General features: G+C 48.8%; 2 protein-coding genes across 5 annotated transcripts in view; one reads left to right on the forward strand and one right to left on the reverse strand.

The window, feature by feature from the left end:
* Nucleotides 1–340, reverse strand: part of LOC309398310 (uncharacterized protein) — a 120,240-nt gene extending 119,900 nt beyond the window's left edge. The window contains exon 1 of the mRNA XM_081965091.1: nucleotides 294–340. The gene's annotated coding sequence lies outside the window, so the exon portion shown is untranslated. The remainder of the gene's footprint in view (nucleotides 1–293) is intronic.
* Nucleotides 341–13,039: 12,699 nt separating this feature from the next.
* LOC309398367 (uncharacterized protein) lies at nucleotides 13,040–17,061 on the forward strand. 4 transcript variants are annotated; one of them, XM_081965197.1, is made up of 5 exons: nucleotides 13,040–13,179; nucleotides 13,799–13,970; nucleotides 14,518–14,621; nucleotides 15,506–15,568; nucleotides 15,606–17,061. In XM_081965197.1, exon 5 carries the CDS (start codon nucleotides 15,641–15,643, stop codon nucleotides 16,718–16,720), a length of 1,080 nt encoding a protein of 359 aa, XP_081821323.1. In that variant the 5' UTR covers nucleotides 13,040–13,179; nucleotides 13,799–13,970; nucleotides 14,518–14,621; nucleotides 15,506–15,568; nucleotides 15,606–15,640; the 3' UTR covers nucleotides 16,721–17,061. The 4 variants fall into 4 exon arrangements, with proteins under 4 accessions (XP_081821323.1, XP_081821324.1, XP_081821325.1 ...); XM_081965198.1 differs by having other exon boundaries at nucleotides 14,554–14,621; XM_081965199.1 differs by having other exon boundaries at nucleotides 13,799–13,950.
* The last annotated feature ends 4,160 nt before the right edge of the window (nucleotides 17,062–21,221 follow it).

A 21,221-nucleotide genomic window follows, 5' to 3' on the forward strand; every position in this document is an offset into this window, starting at 1 on the left:
AGATCTTCTGAAAGCGACCTCCCCAAAAGCTGCTTCCCGTATCCACCCGTATCCACCCCCCCGGGGAGCCTAAACCTGGCGAAGAGGGGGCAGATCCAGTCGAGGGACGGAGCCCCATTTGTCCCTTGGAGGGAAGGGAGGGATCCACTCCCTGCAGGCAACAATGGAGCCGGATCTCCCCGAGGAAAAGCCGGCGAGCCGAGGAGCGGGATCCGCAGCTCCTTTCCTCCTGGCAGGGGGAGGTTCTCCTGGGAGGAGGGGCGGCCTGGAGGCCGGAGGGAGAGCAGCCCCACCTTCTCCGAGCGGTATCCGGAAGCCTCTTCCGAGGGATCCAGCGCTGATCCTCCGAGGAAGATGCGGAGTCGCGGAAGGAAGCGGAGATCCAGGCCGAGGGAGGGGAGGGGAGGGGGCGTGGCTTCTGCTCTCCTATCAGGATCCGCCCCTTAGCAGCCCCAGCTCCTCCCCCTCGCTGCCTCCAGAGCCGCCACTCCTTTTCCTGCGCTGGGCGCCCGTTTCAGGGGTTCCTCTGCCCATGGGAAGAGTGTCCCATTCTGCAGGCTGAAGGGAGGGCTTCCCCCAACCCTCCTCTCGTGTGTCTGTGTGTCTGTGTCTATGGGTGCGCTTGTACGAGGCCAGTGAGAGCGAGATCTCTTTTCAGGTCTTCCTGTTGAGGAACTCGGTTCGAAGCGCTAGGAATGAGAGGCCAAATCCCTCTGCCTTTTGGGGTACCTTTCCATTTACAGGCGTTCCTTCCTAACTGGATAATAAATATTTATTTTTACTCCCCGGGGCTTTTAATTCAGCTGCCATCACGTCTCACGCTGATCTGTGACAGCCCCTGGTTCAGAGGTTACATGATGACCCTCCATCCTGAGAGTTTGAATGGGGGTGGGGGCTTCTCTTAGCATGGGAAGGTCTTCGGACATTCCTTGGTTTCCTAATCTCCAGAGACCCCGAGGCAGGAAAGAAGAGAGTTTGGGGGAGCAGCCCAGATCTCCTGCTTGTTCCCCATAGAGGCAGTGCAATGCAAGAGGGAAACATGGCTGAAAATATTGCCAAGCCACTGCCAAATAGAAATCTTTTCATTTTTCATTTTTACGTTTTTGTTTACATCCGCCTTTATTGTTTTTACAACTACCTCGAGGCAGGGAACCTATCCCACATCTTTCAACTATTTTTATGACAACAACCCTGTGAGGCAGGCTAGATTGAGAGATTGACTGGCTCAAGGTGACTGGAACAGCGTTCCGTGCGCCTTCTGCGGTTAGTCATGCCGACCACATGACCACAAATACATCTTCGGACAGCGCTGGCTCTTCGGCTTCGAGACGGAGATGAGCAATGCCTCCTACAGTCGGGAACGACTAGCACGTATGTGCGAGGGGAACCTTTACCTTTAATGTCTCTAGTAAGTTACTCGTGCTGCAGCTTTGTGAACCAAACCTTCTAACACTTCAGAGATGTATGCACGTCATGTAACAGGGTGGGTGTGGCTATGTCATGTGTGACTAGGTGGCCATGGCCAATTTAACAGTCCATTGAACAATCCACACAAATTAAACTTTAATTTGTTTTGCTCCTGCGGGTGTTTTATTTGCTTTTGTTTGCATGTTGCTCTTTTGGTTGACTTTTCTTTTTACTAGACTGTTTTTTCAGTTGTTTAGAAGTCTAGAGGTTCACTTCAGGAAACTCAGTTTTACAGCACTTCTTCTCAGCCCCAAGGAGCTTGAGAAATCTCTCTCTCTGTTTCTTTCTGTCTCTCTTTTTCTGTCTCTCTTTTTCTCTCTCCATCTCTCTTTCTCTCTCCCTTTTTCTCTTTCTCTCTCTCTCTCCCACTGTCTCTCTCTTTCTGTCTCTCTCTCCCTCTGTTTCCCTTTTCCTCTTTCTCTCTCTCTCCCTCCCTCCCCCCCTCTCTTTCTCTGTATCTTCTGGAGGCGGGGGAGGTGAAAAATGGTCCCTTTTCGCCAGTTTTTTGGCCTCCTGGGATGTGTGCTCCCCATTTTTCACGCCCCCACCTCCAGAAGCATTCTGCCAGCCAAAAACAAGCAAATTAGGCCAATTTTCCCCCTCCCGGGTTGTTTGTGTCACAGTCTGATTTTCATATCCCTTGCCTCCAGAACCTCTCCGCAGGACAACATTGTTGGCCTTACCTTTCAGTTCCAGACCGTGAGGCTTGTGAAGGTAAGTCCTGTGCTCAGCCAAAGGGTGGGCAGGGCAATGTGGACGGAGCGGCCTCGTGGTCCTGCGCAGGCCGGATCAATGGCTTTGGTGGGCTGCATGCGGTAATTTGGGGAGCCATGATTTATGGGGTTTCTCTCCTGTATGGATTCGGCTGTGACTTCTAAGGTTAAATTATTATGGAATATAGGAACTGACACAGAATTCCGGGATCAAACAGAAAAGGTTTATTGCGCAATGTTCAGTGGCTACACAGAGGAGCCAAAGACTGAACTTCGAAGGATTCTAAAACATGTATTTTTATACATACTTTTGACATCTTATGACTACCTTTCCTGCCTAAGTTTCCTGTCTTCAAGCCTGCGGTTTGGCTAGGTGTGATTTAAGCTTCCTCTTGCAAACCCTTATTCTGTTCACCAAAGTTTCCTCTTACAGAACTCTTAACATGCTCCATTATAAAGACAGTTACATATATTTGAGATTCCTATTATCCCATATTATTTCATTCCATCTTAAAATGACTGAGCAAATGCTCTCCCACAGTCTAAACATTTGTAGTTTTTTTCCCCCGTGTGAATTTTCTCATGACTTCTAAGGGCTGATGTGTGTTGTAAAACACAACTCTGAAAAGGAGCTCACAAGCCTAAAGCCTAAAGTGTGAAAAGGGATACTCTTTCCTGCCCTTTTTGGAGGCTGCAAGGCCATAAGAATTCCAGGCTTCCTGGCCCTAGAACCGCTTCCGATAGGCATTTTGGGAAATATTTACCCTTATTGTGCTGCCCCAGCAATATATACCTAATGTTGGAATTAAGAACTGTCTCCTTTAAGAAACTACCTCATGGGAAATGTAGGCAGAGACTGACTGCCTTATGGAAAATGTAGTTCCATAACATGTGATCATATCTGTGTTTCTGATTGGCCACTGGGAGTCTGGGACATTTTGCCGGCCAGTTTAAATTCCTTTGTGTTTTGTATCTCCGCTCAGCATGGGAGTGAAAGCATCATCTTTTTACACCTCCTGGTGGGACAGATTATGGAAAATCAGAAGTATCTTAATACTGAACTGTAAGTTTTGCTATTAAGAATGCCTGATAATAAACTTGATCTGAATAATATTCCTAAGCGTGGAGTTAACTGCATGCCCCGAGCAAGCCTACAACGCTGGAAGCAGAACACTTATGAGCAAAGGATTTCATTGTTCACCTTTTATATTAAGAGGAAAGAAAGGAATTCTTCCACCTTAAGACAAAATGAGCTCAATTCAATAATTTAAACTGCCCCCACAACCTTTCTCTCCCCATTGCATTGAGGCCGGTCTATATTAAAACCACATTACATATCTCAGCCAATGTTTTAAAGCTCTATTTTTTCAAATGCACTTGTGCGATACGCAAGCTCAGAGACCTCATGTTCTGACAGACTACAGAGAGACCTTCTGACAGCAATCTCTCCACAGCTCTTTCCCCGGGAAGCCTTGGCTGGGCCAGGAGGGGGCAGATTCAGCCAGGAGAAAGAGCCCCCTCTGCCACCCTGGAGGGAAGGGAGGGAGCTGCTTCCTGCATGCAACGCCAGAGCTGGATCTCCCTGAGGAAAACCCTGGCAAGCCGAAGACCAGAACACTTCATCCTGGTGGGGAGAAGATCTCCTGGCTAGAGGGGCGGCCTGAAGGCGAGAAGCCCCACCTACCCCCAGCAGGACCCAGGAGCATCTCCCAAGGGATCCTCCAAGGAAGAAGCGGGAATCATGGATTTAGCGGAGATCCAGCCAGTGGGCCAAAAGAGGAGGGGCAGGGCTCATATACTCCTCTTGGGCTCCACCTCATCTTCTCAGCCCCTCCCCTTAGCGCCTCTTCTCCTCCCCCTCCGCCCCACCCCTCACAGCCAGGATCTGGTGCTCTGAAACCTCCTCTGATGTGTGTCCCTGTCGAGGGTTTCTCTGACCATGGGAAGAGTGTCTGCAGACTGGAAGCGAGGCTGCCCCTCCTGCTCCAGTGTGTGTCTGTGTGATTGTGTGTGCATGTGTGAAAGCTTAAGCTCTGCGGATGGCCCTGAAAGAGTTGCGCAAAGGCACCTCTGAGATCGGTCAGTGCATTTGCGGCGCTGGAGAAGAGGGGAGGAGGCGTACCTCGAGGCCCGATCCTGGCCCAGAGGAAGAGCAGCTCCGTCTCCCTTTGATTTACAGGCTACTTTTTCCTTCTATATGGTGCCAAAATGGGAAATCAGTGGTGGAAACCCCGAGTGGGAGGAGCCTCATTACCCGAGTGGATCAGGGCTTGTTTGGAATGGTGATTTGCCAGTGTTAGAACCTGGGTTATCGTCTCCAGCTATTTTCCTCATTTTATGGAACTGGGAAGGACGGAAGGCTGAGTCAACCTTGAGTCTGGTGAGATTCGATCTGCCAAATTGCAGGCTGCCGGCAGAAGTAGCCTGCAGTACCGCATTTTAACCACTGCGCCACCACAGCTCAATCAACTATTCACACCAAACTGTATTACATAATTCAGTCGTACTTCCGGTGACCTGTATGTTCTAAGTAAGATCTGGTCCAATTAATCATGAGGGTGTCAGGGACAGATAGGAAGCCACCAATGATCTGCCTTTAGGAGCAGGAGTCCATCCACATCTCCAGGACATTTTCCCTAAAGTTCATTTGAAATCAACCTCTTTTAATTCCACCCTGGAAGTCAGCAGTCTCCAACTAGAGAAGATGGAGTCAAAAGAATGAAGATGGCGGCTGTTTTAAAGGGCATCACATATAAACCTAGAAAGCAGCAGGACTTTGACTGCAGAGCATGGCACAATCTATCGGCCATCTTGACTTTTTTGAACTCAGACCTAGCCCGTATCCTGAAAACAGTTCTCTTGATTATTTTGAACAATAATTTTATTAAGGATGTTATACAAAGATCAAACAAAGAAACTTCATACAAATATTAAGACAATATGGAGGGGAGGGGAGGGGAGGGGAGGGGAGGGGAGGGGAGAAAAACCTCTCCAAAAAAGGTAATGGAAAAAATAAAGTTTCCCTCTTTATCCTCAGCCAGCAGATTCACTACTGTATTTATCACCCCATAAAAATGGGGGGAGACTTGAATGAAGATGCACCTGGTTGTTTAAATAAAACAAACAGATGCATCATCATTCAAGCCTCACCCCATTTTTCTCCTCTCTGAATCTTCAGTTCTCCTCATTGATCAACAAGGCTCTAGTAAGAAATAACAAAAACACCTGTGTGCTTTGATTGATGACTGGAAATCCATTCCCAGTTATGGACATAACTCAAGGACTATCTATATTCTGCAAAACATTATATATAATCTCCAAACGCTCGTAGGTCTTTTGTGTCATCATGGAGGCAAGTTACTAATTCAGCTTTGTCAGCAAAATACCCTCACACTCCCAACACCAAACAATTGTAGGATTTCCCTTCTGTCACTGTGTGAAATTGCTGATGAACAGTAAGGTGTGACTTTTGAAAAAAAATGTTTCCGCCTTGTTCACAACTGAAGAGATTTAGCTCTGCTATGGACTTTCTGGTGCATTTTTAGTTCTGATTTACAATGAAAAGGTTTCTCACACTCTGCACATTTGTGATGTCAGTCTCCTGTCTGATTTCTGATGTCCCTGCAAAGTTCTGAAGGTTGGGAAAAACATTTCCCACATTCCAGAATTTTTCCCCCCAGTGTGGAATCGTTGATGCATCACAAGAGAATCTTTCCGTGAAAAACATTTATCACACTCTGAGCATTTGTGGGGTTTCTCTCCTGTATGGATTCGGCTGTGAACTCTTAAGGGAAGATGAATGAGGAAATGCTCTCCCACAGTCTAAACATGTGTAGTTTCTTCCTCTGTGTGACTTTTCACATGACTTCTAAAGGCTGATATGGAAATATAAAAGCTTCCACATTCGTTGCATTGATATGGCATCTCCCCTGCGTGGGTTTTATGATGTACCGAAAGGTCTCCCACGAGTCGAAAGCATTTTCCACACTCTACGCATCTGTAGGGCTTCTCTCCTGTGTGCAGCCTCTGATGGCTTTCAAGATGGTGTTTTCGGAAGAAGCATTTCCCACACTCCTCACATTGATAAGTTTTCTCCCCCTTGTGCCTCTCCTGGTGTCTCCGAAGTTCAGAAGGATCCACAAATCGTCTTTCACATTCTGGGCATTCATAGGGTCTCTCTGTAGAGTGAATTCTCTGATGTCGCACCAGAGTTGATTTCTGGATAAAACATTTCCCACATTCGAGGCACTTTTCATTTTTCTCCCCTGTGTGTATTTTCCAATGACTGTGAAGAGATGCACTCCGGGTGAAACAGTTTCCACACTCAAAACATTTGTAAGACTTTATTCCCAAATGAGTCTTCTTATGGCGCCGAAGAGCTGACTCCTGAGAATAGTTCTTCCCACATTCCCAACACTTGTAAGGTTTCTCCCCTGTGTGAATCCTTCTGTGGTCTCTGAGATGAGCTTTTTTACCGAAACATTTCCCACATTCCAGACATTGATGAGGTTTCTTTCCATTGTGGATTTTCTGATGTGTACGAAGGTTTGACTTTTGACCAAAGCATAAGTCACATTTCTCACATTTATAAGGTTTTAGTCTTGGGGGGCTTCTGAGAACATTGGCTTCTTTTCCAGAGAAGGATTTCTCTCCCTCTGAACCTTGACTGGATACACTTCCCATATGGACCTTCCTGTGGATCGAAAGGACGGACTGGAGACTAAAGGATTTCCCACAATCTGAGCATTCGTGGGTTCTTTTGTGATCTTTTGGGGTGCTGCTTGTGTCTGACGGGGGATCCCAGAGTTTTCCATCCTCCATGCTTTCTGGTGACGACGGCTTCTGCCAAATTTCTACTATCTATTGATAGCAGATACTATCTTGTGGGTAAATCTTTGCTCACAGTTGTTTTCCTGCTGGAAAGAAGAACACAGGAATTGTATTTTCTGTTGTGAAACACAGAGACTCACAAAAACATACATTTGGAGTGGACCTAGAAGGTCTTCCAGTCTCGCCTCCTTCTCCAAAATGGGACAGGGCACCCGAGACAAAATCTCCAGTTGTTTTTCTCACACCACACCTCTAGGAGGCAAATTCTTCTGTTGTTCCTTGACTCTTATCTTTTCCTCCTTGGTTCTTGCCCCTTGACACAGTGAAAGGGAAGCCCTGAATGTAGTTAGTCCCCAACTTATGGCTACAATTGAGACTGGAATCTTGGTCATTCAGTGAAGCAGTCGGTAGATGAGGGGTCAGGTCTCAACCACCATAATCCCAAACTCCTGTTTGCGGATATTAAGTGACCTGATGGCTTCTTAAGTGGAGGAAGGCCCAGCCAGGGGATGTGGGGATGTCTCTGGGGTGGGGGGAGGTCCAGGAGACATGGAATAGCTCCCCCCCTCATGAATTGGGAGTGCTGAAATAGGATGCAAAGCTGCAGCCACTCCTGGAAGCCTCAGTTGGCCCAGCGGGTTCTGATCCAACAAAGCCCCTTTGTCCTCTCTGGAGTTCACTGAGACATCCACAGTGGTCTCCTGCAAAGAGAAATGAAAAAGCTCAGATGCTGACTGTTGAAGATAGTCAATAAATGAGCTGGATGAGGGAGGAGAAAATGGAATTAATTGTTTATAATACAAATAATTTCCCTGCTTCGTTCCCAGCTGGGAAGTAGCAGGGAGGCTGAAAAGAAATGAATCCCGAAGGGGGGTTGATTCTGCCAGGAAAGAGGAAAAGGGAAGTTCCAGGTGAGTTATTTTTGGCCTGATGTCCCTTTCTAAATGGCTCTAAGTGTTTCCATTGTCAGCTCTGTTAGCAGGGCTGCTCTGGAGTTTTCTTTCAGCCAGTGTTTCTGCCTGGGGTTTCCTTAAAGGGGGAAGGGCTGGCTTGAGTTTCTTGGCACTTTTTACTGAGGTTTCTGGTGCTATGAAGTTCCTGGCACTGTCTTTTTGGGGTGTACTTCCCCCACACACTTGGAATTTGTGCTTTGTACAAAAACCACCAAGAAGGGCTGCCACTTCATAGCCCCTTCAGGGAAGGAGGAGGAAAATACTGGTTTTTGCTCACTCTACCCAGCTTTTAAAATCAGAAGCAATCATCAGTAAAAAAAAAGCAAAGGATTTCATTGTTCGCTTTTTATATTGAGAGGAAAGAAAGAGGGACTCAATTCAATTTAAACTCCTCCCCCTCCAAAACCCTCCCCCTCCCCATTGCAATGAGGTTAGTCTCAACAAAGGTTTTAAAGCTCCATTTTTCCAAAACTTCTGAAAGCCACCTCCCCTCACCTTTTATATTGAGAAGAAAGAGGGACTCAATTCTATTTAAACTTTTTTCCCCCTCCCAAACCCTCCCGCTCCCTATTGCAATGGGATCAGTCTCAACAAAGGTTTTAAAGCTCCATTTTTCCACGTGCACGTGCTGGATAGGATTCCTCAGAGACCTCGTCCACTGACGGACCACAGAGGGACCTTCTGAAGCAACTTACCAAAAAGGTCCTTCCCGGATCCACCCGGAGCCCCCCGAGGAGCCTTGGCCGGGCGAGGAGGGGGCAGATCCAGCCCGGGGACAGAGCCCCCTTTGTCCCCCTGGAGGGAAGGGTAGGATCCGCTCCCTGCAGGCAACGCCAGAGCCGGATCTCCCCGAGGAATACACTGCAAACCGAAGAGCGGGATCCGCAGTGCCCTTCCCCCTGGCGGGGGGAAGGTCTCCAGGCTGGAGGCAGAGCAGCCCTCCCTGCCCAGAGCGGGATCCAGGAATCTCTCCCGAGGGATTCAGCGTCGAACCTCGCCGAGCGAAGCGGGACCCGTGGAGGGAAGTGAAGATCCAGCCGAGGGGAGGGGAGCGGAGGGAGCTGGGCTTCTGCTCAGCTTTTGTGCTCCGCCCCCCACCCGCCTTGAAGCTCCGCCCTTTAGACCCCTCCTCCCCTCCCTTCCAATATCGCCTCCCAGTTAGGACCACGTGCTCCGAAACCTATTCAGATCCTCTGAGAGGTGTCTTTGTCGAGGGTTCCTCTGACCATGGGAAGAGTGCCCCTCTATCGGAATGTACAGGCTGCCCCTCCTGCTCCAGGGTCCTTGTGTAGGAGCTGCCTTGTTCCCTGTTTTTCTATTGTGGAACTCCCTTCAAAGTGGCCAAAGGAATTGGCAGCAATATAGAGTCCACTTTTGTTCTACCTGCTAAAATACTTTATGGATGTTTCCCTCTAACTGGATAATGAATCTTCATTTTTCCTTCCAGGAGCTTTTCATTCAAGTAGCTTCACCTCTTACAGTGATCTGCACTGGCCACTGGTGGAGAGGTTACATCATGAGAATTTAGATTGGGTGGGGGTCTCTGAAGACCATGAGCCTGGGTGGGTCTTCTGCAGAGCCTCAGGCTCTTTGGGTGGGTCATCTCCAAATCCCCAGAGCCCCCAGGACAGGAAAGAGGAGAGTTTGGGGGAGCAGCCCAGATCTCATGCTTGTTCCCATGGGGGCAATACAAGTATGGCACCTCAGCAGCTGAGAGGGGAAAGAGACCCGGAAACCCTGCTAGGCCTCTGCAGAGTAGAGTTTTTAAAAATATATTTATTAGTTTTACACTCAAGGCAGTGAAGATATCCCACACCTCTCCCTCCTCCCCTTTTCCTCACAACAACCCTGTGAGGGGGTTCGGGCTGAGCGAGTGACCGGCCCCAGGTCTCCCCACTGGCTCTGATGGCCAAGGAAGGCCTGGACCTTCCTTTCTAGCCCAGGTTCATTCATTTGACCTCAGCTCCAGAATCAAAACAGCAGCTTTTCATGCACAGCTGAAGTTCCCTCCCTTTTAAAGGCAGTCGCTCCCCCCCCCTCCTATGCCACTTTATCCCTTTTTCTGCTGAAAGAGGGTCCCGGGAGATTAGGGCCAGAAGTGGTCGAGGTATCCGAGGAAAGGGAGGAGAAACGGCCAAACTTTATTCCGGGATCTTCATTCGGGACTCTTTTGCCAGTAAAAAAGGGATCCTGAACCACAGAAAGAGGGAGATTCCTTCACATGTGGGGTTAAGGGGCGAGATATCCGAAGGAGCCGCTCCGTCCAGACGTTCTGAGCCAGAGAGACACGTGTTTCAAGAAAGGAACTCGCTTTTTTCCCCTCCCGGGCGCTTTTCCCGAGAGAGCCGAGCAAAGGATTCCCCAGTGAACAGGGGAGGGGGCTGTGTGGGGGTGGTGGACCAGGAGGGAAGTTTTCGGGAGAGGCGGGGATGTCAGCGATCCCACATGATTAGGGGAGGGACTCTCCCACGCGGGAAATTTCACACTCTCTGTGTGTGCGTCTGTGTGTTTGTGTGTGTTTTAAGGGGCCCAAGGACTCCCCGTTCATCCCTCTCAGAGACCCCCATGTCCTCGGAAGCTTTGGGGCTGCTGGGCCTCCTCTTTTTTCAGCGACTGCAGTCCCACTCCATTCCGGATCGTTGGGGAGGGCAAAAAGAAACCCACGCTCTCCTCTGGGTCTGTAACGAACGCCCCACCCGAGCTGCGCCCCCTCCCCAAAACTGAACTCCGATGTTGCTGCGGGGACTGCTGGTCGGGATCCCTGGAAGCGAAGGGGGGAAGGAGAACCCCGGTAAGGCGGGCGCTTGTCGGGGTGGAGCGGGGCTTGAGATACTTCTGGTGGAAGGAGGAGGGAGAAAGGGGATACTATTAGCAAACCTCCCCCCCACCCAATATGCTTCTCCCTCAGTTCCCACTTCTCATCCAGGTTCTGATTCAGCAATGGGCGATTATAGGGTGGGGGGGGGTCTGGGTCTCTTCCTCAAATTCAGAGTCTCCCCAAGAAGGGAATTGAAGCTCAACTTCACGCACCTTAAAAAAAATGGGGGATTCAGAAGAAAAACTGAACTTGCAAAAACACTTCCCCCCCCCCCCGCCTCTTTTTCATATACTTTTGGTGGAATTTAGGGATTCAGGTCCCCTTTCCACTTCGCTTGCAGGGATCCGGGCCAGAGCCCCCACAAGCAAAATCAGGGGGACCCCAGTTTCCCTCTTTCACTTTCGCTTTCTGTCTCCTTCCTCTTCCGATGCAGGGAAGTTTGGGGCTCAGTCTCTATTTCGGGGTCCGGGAGGTCCCACCCCCACCAAGCCACGGGTGGCGGGGAGAGGGGGCGAGAGAGGAGTCCGGATTCCTCTTATCTACATCGGGGGCCTTTCCGCCACCCGTGCCCACCTCGGCCACAACAAGGGAATGGGAGTGGGACCCTCTCTTCGTCCTGCGTGGGGGAATGCAATGAGCGAGGGGGCGGAGATTACGCCGAGATCCTGCTGAATCTCGCCTCTCTTGTCCTCAACCCCTTTTCCCACTACTGGCATCCCAGCCTTTTTCCTCCCTCCCTCCTTCCCCCAGGAGCACCGAAGGGCCCTATCCTCCCACAGACAAGCCCCCTCCTTACCGGGGGTCTCCTTTCCCCCTTCGCTTGCAGGGATCCGGGCCAGAGCTCCCACCACCAGAATCAGGGGAACCCCAGTAGAGCCAATGAATGCTGCCCCACAAGCCCCCTCAAAGAGAGGGGAGAAAGACACAGATGCTCCCAGCCCCAGAGGCCGCATCTGTGAGTCTGGATTGGGGCGGGGGAACGTTCTCATCGAATTTGGGAATTGGGAGTAGTCTAGAAAGCGAAACGACCAATGAAAATCCTACCTTCTGCAGCGTCATCAGTCTCCGGGCAGAGTCTCTCGTCTTCAAACGCTGGAGAAGAGTTCAGTCTTTGGGGAGGGGGCGCAACTCGAGGGGGGCGTTGATTGCAGACTCAGAGGAGAGCGTGGACTTCTTTTTCCCCTCCCCACCGATCAGGCGTGGAGTGGGGCTGCAGTGGAGGCGCAGCTCCAGAGCCCGTGAAGACTTTGGGGGTTTCTGAGTCGACTGACTGCGGAGTCCTTGAGCACCTTAAAACACACAAACGCAAAAATTTCCCGCGTGGGAGAGTCTCTCCCCTAATCATTTGGGGTCACTGACACCCCTCGCCCCTCCCGTAAACTCACCCCCCCAACAGCACCCCCCACGGCCCCCTCCCCTTTTCACTGGGGAATCCTCCGCTCGGCTCTCTTGGAAAAGGCGCAGCTCCGCTCCCCGGGAGAAACAAGCGAGTTCCTTTCTTGAAACACGTGTCTCCCTTGCTCAGAACGTCTGAGCGGCTCCTTCGGATTTCCCGCCCTTCAACCCCACATGTGAAGGAATCTCCCTCTTTCTGTGGTTCGGGATCCCATTTTTTTCTGGCAAAAGAGACCCGAATGAAGATCCCGGAATAAAGTTTGGCCGTTTCTCCTCCCCTATCTTCGGATACCGTCGACCACTTCTGGCCCTAATCTCCCGGGACCCTCTTTCAGCAGAAAAAAGAGATAAGGGGGGGGGGCTGCCTTTAAAAGGGAGGGAACTTCAGCTGTGCAGGAAAATCTGCCATCTTGATTCTGGAGCTGAGGTCTGGGCTGCTCCACCAATCTCTCCTCTTTTCTGTCCTGGGGGCTCTGGGGATTTGGAGATGACCCACCCAAAGAGCCTGAGGCTCTGCAGAAGACCCACCCAGGCTCAGGGTCTTCAGAGACCCCCACCCAATTCAAATTCTCATGATATAACCTCTGCACCAGTGACTCTTGCAGATCACTGTAAGAGGTGAAGCTACTTGAATGAAAAGCACAGGAAACAAGGAAGCTCCTACACAAGGACACTGGAGCAGGAGGGGCAGTTTCCAATGTACAGAGAGGGACACTCTGCCCATGGTCAGAGGAACCCTCGACACGAGCACGTATCGGAGGATCCGAGAAGGATTCGGAGCACGTGGTCCTAACAGGGAGGCGATATTGGAAGGGAGGGGCGGAGGGGCAAGAAGAGGAGGAGCCGAAGGGGCGGGGATTCAAGGCGGGGGCGGAGCCCGAGAGGAGAGCAAAAGCCCCGCCCCCGCTTCTCCCCTACCAGTACTGGATCTCCACTTCCCTCCGCGTTTCCCGCTTCGACGCTGGATCCCTCGGGAGAGATTCCTGGATCCCGCTCGGGTCAGGTAGGGCTGCTCTCCCTCCAGCCTGGAGATCTTTTCCCCGCCAGGAGGGAGGGAGCTGCGGATCCCGCTCTTAGGTTTGCAGGGTTTTCCTCGGGGAGATCCGGCCCTGGCGTTGCCTGCAGAGAGCGGCTCCCTCCCTTCCCTCCAGGGGGACAAAGGGGGCTTTGTCCCCGGGCTGGATCTGCCGCCTCCTCGCCCGGCTAAGGTTCCCCGGGGGGCTCCGGGTGGATGCGGGGAAGAGCTTTGGGGAGGTCGCTTTCAGAAGGTTTGGAAAAATGGAGCTTTAAAACCTTTGTTGAGACTAACCTCATTGCAATGGGGAGGGGGGAAAAGTTTACTTTGAATTGAGTTCCTCTTTCTTTCCTCTCAATATAAAAGGCGAACAATGAATCGCCTTCCTTTGAGTTTCTCTACTCACACATATGCATTGGTCCCTCCTGGGCTTCCACCTTGCTGCTTTCTTCCATGTTGGCTTATCAAGATCTTCTCGAATTTTAGATTCTATCTCCATTATTTGTATCATAAACAATTAATTCCATTTCCTTCTCCCTCACCCAGGTCATATATAGACTATTTGTACAACATTCAGCATCTGAGCCTCTTTCATTTCTCTTTGCAGGAGACCAGTGAGGATGTCTTCGTGAATTCCAGAGAGGAGAAAGAGGCTTTGTGGGGTCAGAACCCATGAAATTTTGGGCGTCACTCCATTCTAGAGAATTTGTAAATCTTGGTTTGGTTGAAGAAGCAGCTTCCTGCACAAAGGGCCAATCAGTTAAGGAGAAATCAAACCGGTCAGTGGTTACGGTCATACCTGATAGCAGTGATAGCAGTGTTCCAATATCTCAGAGGTTGCCACAAAGAAGAGGGAGTCAAACTATTCTCCAAGGCACCTGAGGGTAAAACAAGAAGCAATGGGTGGAAACTAATCAAGGAGAGAAGCAACTTAGAACTGAGGAGAAATTTCCTGACAGTTACAACAATTAACCAGTGGAACAACTTGCCTCTAGAAGTTGTGAATGCCCCAACACTGGAAGTCTTTAAGAAGATGTTGGATAGCCATTTGTCTGAAACGGTATAGGGTTTCCTGCCTAGTCGGGGTTGGACTAGAAGACCTCCAAGGTCCCTTCCAACTCTACTATTGTATTGTATACCTGGCCTTGATCCAGAGGGGCAACAGGTTCTCCAAAGAACTGAAAATATAAAAGTGAATAAATAAATCTTGGTGAAATCTTGTGGTTTGTAAAATCAGCATTTTTATCTTTAGTGAACAAATGAGCAACTTAGAAAAAAAAATATCAACCCATGTTGGATTCTAGTAATAGCTTTGGTTGTTTCTAGACTTTCTCAGATCCCTGGCTTGATTATCTTTTCCAGGATCTTCCCAGGTGCTGATGTCAGGCTGTTGAGCAATTTCACGGGTCATTAAGCAGACAAAGTCCCAGGTAAGCAATCTGGGGTCGCCTTATGTGGGGGGAGAGGCCATGTGAGTCCTGGCACAGGTCATGGGACGGTTGAGGGGGTCCTGAGGAAGGTTTGGAGATACTTTGGGAGAGGTTGCTTCAAACAATCTGGAACATGCAGCTTGGAGAATGGTACAAGACTGCAAAGGCCACCAGTCTCACCATTAAGGCCGCATTTCACAGTGGCAGTGGGGACACTGGGCTGAAGTCCAGTCTTGGGGTCAGTGTAGCTGGCTGAAAGTGGTGAGGGCCTCCACTTTAGGCCCAGCCCCAGCATTGCTGTCAATCAGGGCTCTTTGCATGGCTGTGCTGGGGCGACTGAGGCTTCCAGGAGTGGCTGCAGCTTTGCATCCTATTTCAGCACCCCCAATTCATGAGGGGGGGCTATTCCTTGTCTCCAGGACCTCCCCCCACCCCAGAGACATCCCCACATCCCCTGGCTGGGCCTTCCTCCACTTAAGAAGCCATCAGGTCACTTAATATCCACAAACAGGAATTTGGGATTACGGTGGTTGAGACCTGACCCCTCATCTACCGACTGCTTCACTGAATGACCAAGATTCCAGTCCCAATTGTAGCCATAAGTTGGGGAGTAACTACATTCAGAGTTTCCTTTTCACTGTATCAAGGGGCAGGAACCAAGGAGGAAAAGAAAAGAGCCAATGAGCAGCAAAAGAGTTTGCCTCCTAGGCGTGTGGGGTGAGAAAAACACCTGTAGATTTTGTCTCGGGTATCCTGGGGACCCATGTCCCATTTTGGAGGAGGAGGAGAGACTGGAAGACCTTCAAGGTCTCCTCCAAATGTAAGTTTTTGTGAGTCTCTGTGTTTCTCAATAGAAAATACAATTCCTGTATTCTTCTTTCCAGGAGGAAAACAGCTGTGAGCAAAGATTTACCCACAAGATAGTATCTGCTATCAGTAGTCCAAAAGTCCAAAGTCCAAATAAAGTAAAGTAAAAGATAGTAGAAATTCATCACAAGCCGTCGCTGCTGCCAGAAAGCATGGAGGATAGGAAACTCTGGGATCCCCCGTCAGACACAAGCAGCACCCCAAAAAATCACAAAAGAACCCATGAATGCTCAGAGTGTGGGAAATCCTTTGATCTCCAGTCCCTCCTTTCGGTCCACAGGAAGGTCCATGTGGGAAGTGGAACCAGTCAAGGTTTGGAGGAAGAGAAATCCTTATCTGGAAAAGAAGCCAAACTTCTCAGCAGTCAGCCAGGACTAAAACCGTATAAATGTGAGACATGTGACTTATGCTTTCGTCAAAAGTCATACCTTCGTGTACATCAGAAAATCCACACTGGAGAGAAACCTCATCAATGTCTGGAATGTGGGAAATTTTTCCGTAAAAAAGCCTATCTCAGAAGGCACGAGAGCATTCACACAGAGGAGAAAATTTACAAGTGTTGGGAATGTGGGAAGAGCTATTCTCAGGAGTCCTGTCTTTGGCGTCATAAGCAGACTCATGCAGCAATCAAGCCTTACAAATGCTTTGAGTGTGGGAACGGTTTTACCCGGGGTTCATCTCTTCGCAGTCATTTGAAAACACACACAGGGGAGAAAAACGAAAAGTGTCTCGAATGTGGGAAATGTTTTATCCAGAAATCAGCCCTGGTGCGACACCGGAGAATTCACACCGGAGAGAAACCCTATGAATGCCCAGAATGTGAGAGACGATTTATGGATTCTTCTGACCTTCGGAGACACCAGAAGAAGCATAAAGGGGAGAAAACCCATCAATGTGGGGAGTGTGGGAAAAGTTATTTTACAAAACGAGAGATCCAGGTTCATGAAAGAAGCCACATGGGGGAGAAGATATTCAAATGTGGGAAGTGTGGGAAAAGTTATCTTACAGAAGAAGAGATCCAGGTTCATGAGAGAAGCCACACGAGGGAGAAGCCGTTCAGATGTGAGGAGTGTGGGAAATGCTTCTTCCGAAAACACCACCTGGGAAGGCATCAAACCCACACAGGGGAGGTACCATATCAATGCAACGAATGTGGAAGCTTTTATATTTCAATATGTGCCTTTAGAAGTCATGTGAAAAGTCACACAGAGGAAGAAACTACAAATGTTTAGACTGTGGGAGAGCATTTCCTCATTCATCTTCCCTTAAAGAGTTCACAGCCAAATCCATACAGGAGAGAAACCCCACAAATGCTCAGAGTGTGATAAATGTTTTTAAGCATTGTTAAGCGTCTTAATGTAACTCACATGTCCATGGGGGTGCTGAAATGGTCATAAGTGGTGTTTTTTTAGTTTTTATTTCCTTTTTTAAAAAATATGATCATTTCATCTTTCCTTAAACAGTGTGTCATCTGGGTACAAATATATCTGCAATAACTATCAAAATTTACATCATTTACACTAATATTAATGATCAAATCTTCAAATTATAGTATATTAAACAGTTGAACGTAGTGAACTGTACCTTTTTCTCCACTTAACGTATCTTCTAATAAAAATGTAATAATTACATTAAACAGAATAGTCATCATCATAATTACTAACAATTATAATTGTTTATATCTCTATCTTAACGTATTTTCTACTCTTCTTTAATCTTTTATTTCCAACTTCAATTTTTATTCTCTAACCATTGATAAAATAATTGTCAGGCCTGCAGCCATATTCCTTTAGGATCTTTGGCCTGCCACACTTTTCTATTATTCTATGACTTTTCTACTGTGGGAAAATGGGACGGGGGATGGTACAGAGTTAAATGCTATGTAGCCAAAATAAAATTCCTTTCTCGAAGCCAGGGTCATCCTTTGTCTCTACACCTCTGCACCTGACAGGAACTGGATGGGTGGAGATGCAAGCGTGGCACTGGCAGATTGGACCATGTGATGGAGTTGTGGGTGTGGGGGCAAGATCATGAACTTTCAACTGGGCGGGGAAAACCAGGAAGCTTTCAGATTCGGGTTTTCCCAGATGTGCCAACATGGCTCTCTTAATAAATTGGAACTTTGAACAATACTTTCCCTTGGATTCTGATTTAATTTTGGATGCTATTTGGAACCCTGACAATAATTTCCATATCATATAAAATGCAGTTTGTTCTTTCTCCTTAATTGCCAACGTCAATCTGTTCATTTCTGCACATTCTAATATTTTCCTAATCACCTTGTCATCAATAGGAATCGCTTCACTTTTCCAGTGTTGCGCAAATACAATTCTAGATGCGGTTAATACGTAAATAATTAAGATATGTATTCTCTTTACTATAAATTTCAAGTAAAATCCCCAACAGCAATATTTCTGGCTTTAAATCAAAGTTCTTTTTATCATCTTTTTCCAAACATGTATGTATTTTTGTCCAATATTTTTTTGCTTCTGCATATGTCCACCACATATGATAATAAGACCCAGTTATCTGGTGGCACTTCCAACTTTTAGCTGACTTATCTTTAATATCTTTGCCAACCTCGACGGTGTAAAATGCCACCTATAAAACATCTTATACAAATATTCTTTACACGCAGTTGACATCATTAATTTGTAATCCCTATCCCCCAGTTTCTGCCATTTATCTAGTTCTATTGTATGTCCAAATATTTTTCCCATGCTATCATTGCCTCCTTTACTCGTTCATCTTCCAGTGTTATGCCCAATAGCTATATAATTTCTTTATCAATATTTCTTCTGTTCCTCTGTGTATCTTATCTAATTCTGTTAATTCTTTATAAAAAAAACATGTAACTCAACATCTTTTTCATATCTAGAATATATCTGCACTTGTGAATACCATACCATCTCGATCCCTTAATTCTTGTTTAGTTTCGAGTTCCCCCTTTTCATTCAAAATATCTTTATAACTAACAATACTTCCCATGTTAATAACGTTTGGGTGAGTCAGTGCTTCCATTGTTAAAAGTCAAACTAGTACCCTGAAATAACGTTGCTCTTTAATTTTCTCCCATACTAACATTAATGCATTTCTTATGTAATGTCTTTGAAAATAACCATATATCTTACTTTCCCCATACCACAAGAAAGCATGCCCACCCAGTTGCAGATCATGTCACATGCTTCTGGAGATCCCCCCAAAAAAACAACAGCGAAGAGTCCCCAGCCTGGTGCTTGCTGCTGCTTCTGGCTCGGGGAGAGGCAGCTTGGCCACGTCGGTCTCTCTCCCTCCTTCCTTGAGTGGATCTGGTGGGAGGAGCGGGCTTCCTTTCCAGCCTTGAGGAGGTGGGAAGGCGGACCTGTAGCCCGAGGGTGAGACCAAGCCCCTGCCGCCTCTGGGTTAGGGTGGAGAGCCATCTTAAGCCTCCCTCCCTCGTCTCCTTGCGCCGGGAGCATCCTATTCCAGGCAGGGGCGAAGAAGAGGAACCGACCTTCTCCTCCTGTGGCTCCTGCCAGCTCTCTCTTCTCTCTCCCCTTTGCCTCCGCACACTTCTTTACCCATCCCAGAGAGCTTGGGCTACGCCGCCCTGTGACCCGGCCGCCTTACATGTCAGCATTGCTCTTGAGAAAACTCTTCCGTCTTCAGCTTTTGTGAAGAAGTGGCAGATCTTGGTGGGCCATGCCCACATCGTTCTTCGAGGATGAAGCGGGTGTGGCGCACCCAGAGCTGCTGCTTTTTCGCAACAGCCGAGGACATCTTCCGCTTGGAGCTCCAAGCTGCAGGATGGGGGGACGGCTGCAACACCAGCAGCTTCAGTGGGGCTCCTTCCCTCACTGGTCCATTTTCTTACCTGTAGGCCAGCTTTGTCCTTAAAGGCTGCTGCTCCGAGCCTTTTGATCTCTCTCGGGTGCGGAGAAAAGCGACCCTGTGAAGGGACCAGGCCTGCTGCTAAACGTGGAAGCCGAGAGGGTTCTTTTCCACCCAGGCACTGGCACAGGATGCTAAAAAGATCTCCGGTTGCTACCACCATCTTCGTGCATACACAGCTTTCTTCTCACCGGCTGGAGGACTTTTTGGTGCCCCGCGGCCAGTGGCTGGGTGGAAAAGAAGTCTCCGATCTTCTGGCACTCAAAGAGGTGGCTGAGAGGCGTCTTTGCCTGCCAGCCGCTTCCCAGCTCTGGTCAGCTTCCCCTCCCATGGACACGAGCAGCGACCAGGGGACCAGTTCGGGGTGTGGCCAGCCTGCCGGTACTATCGGTTTGGAGATCCAGCCACGATTTTTACTACCGGTTCCACTGAAGCGGTCTGAACTGGTAGGAACCCACCTCTGATCCACCCTTGGTGTGGGGTCTAGAGGGGGAAGGAAAATGCGGGGAAGGGGAGGTGCTTCCTGATGGACCTCCTCCACCTTCCCAGGGTGGAAAAAGGCAGGCAGACGCTCAACTGGTCCAGCAGTCCTCCTAGCCCTCTGGAGGGAACCTGGGATCCCAGTGGGGCCTTTGGGGGGCGTCTGGGGAGGGGGGGTCACAATAAGGATACCTACCCCCATCCTCCTGGGCTCTCCCAGCCCTTCAACCCTCACTTATCCCGGATACCCCAAACTTTTCTTCTCCCCCCCCAATCTTCAGCCCCAAGAGCTTCCTTTGAACAATTTCCAATGCCTCTTTATTGCTCCCTCCCAAATAGACTCCCTTGTAGCCCCCACAAGTCCATCTCAAAGGGAGGGGTCCCAAAGGGAGAGTATGAAAGAGAAACTCAGATCCCCCTTCAAATAGAAGCAGAAAAGATGAATCTTTATCTGATTGGAGGGGTGGACTAGATGCCCCCTTAAGGCCCTTAGGAGTCCAGGCTGGGTCTGCCAAGATTTCAAAAGGGGAAAGTGGACGGGGGGGGGGAAGAAAGAGGCTGGGATCCCAGTAGTCGGAAAAGGGGTCGAGGACAGGAGATGAAAGAGTTATGAACAGGAAGACTTGAAAGGTCAGATGGGGAAAAGGGCTGTTGTTTCCTGCTCTCTTTGGCGGCTGCAAAGCACAAAAATTCTGTTTCTGGAGCTGCCTTGGATAGAATAGGCATTTCGAACAAAATATTTAAAATGATGACATCTAGCCGTCTAGCCATCGACTTCTTCTCTTACCTGCTTTGCAAGATGAGCCTCTAAACTTCCTTAGAATTTGTCCTTTGTAAAACATCCGCCAAGAAGGGGCTGCCCCATCACAGCCTCCTCGGGGCAAAAAATAGATAAATAAAAGGGAAATGTTGCTTTTGAGACTCCACACAGCTTTTGAAAGCGGAAGCAAGGTAAACATTCACATAAAAGCCATTGCTTTCCTTTGCTTGCCTTTTGGAGCAGAAAAAAGAGGATCTCGGATGGGCTAAGACAGGGGTGTCCAAACTTGGGAACTTTAAGACTTGTGGACTTCAACCATGCTGGCTGGGGAATTCTGGGAGTTGAAGTCCACAAGTCTTAAAGTTCCCAAGTTTGGACACCCCTGGGCTAAGACAACCTGAGCTCAATTCGGTGAATTTAAACCTTTCCTTTTCCCCAAACTCCCCATTGGAAGGAGGTCAGAGCGTTTTTAATACCACACTACGAATCTCAAGAAATGCTTTAAAGCTCCATTTACTCCATTTCTGCAATGGGCCTTCCGAGATATATATTTTAAGGCCATTTTCCACCCTCCGGAGGCTTCCCTGAAGGGAGGGCAAAAAACGGCCCTGTGAACAAACCGG

Source organism: Natrix helvetica, assembly GCF_964273705.1.
Source record: "Natrix helvetica genome assembly, chromosome: 1".
In the NCBI taxonomy this organism is placed as follows: domain Eukaryota; kingdom Metazoa; phylum Chordata; class Lepidosauria; order Squamata; family Natricidae; genus Natrix; species Natrix helvetica.

Bases quoted from the DNA above. Each gene is read 5' to 3' on its own strand.
- LOC309398367 (XM_081965197.1), top strand. From the start codon at position 15,641: ATGGAGGATAGGAAACTCTGGGATCCCCCGTCAGACACAAGCAGCACC.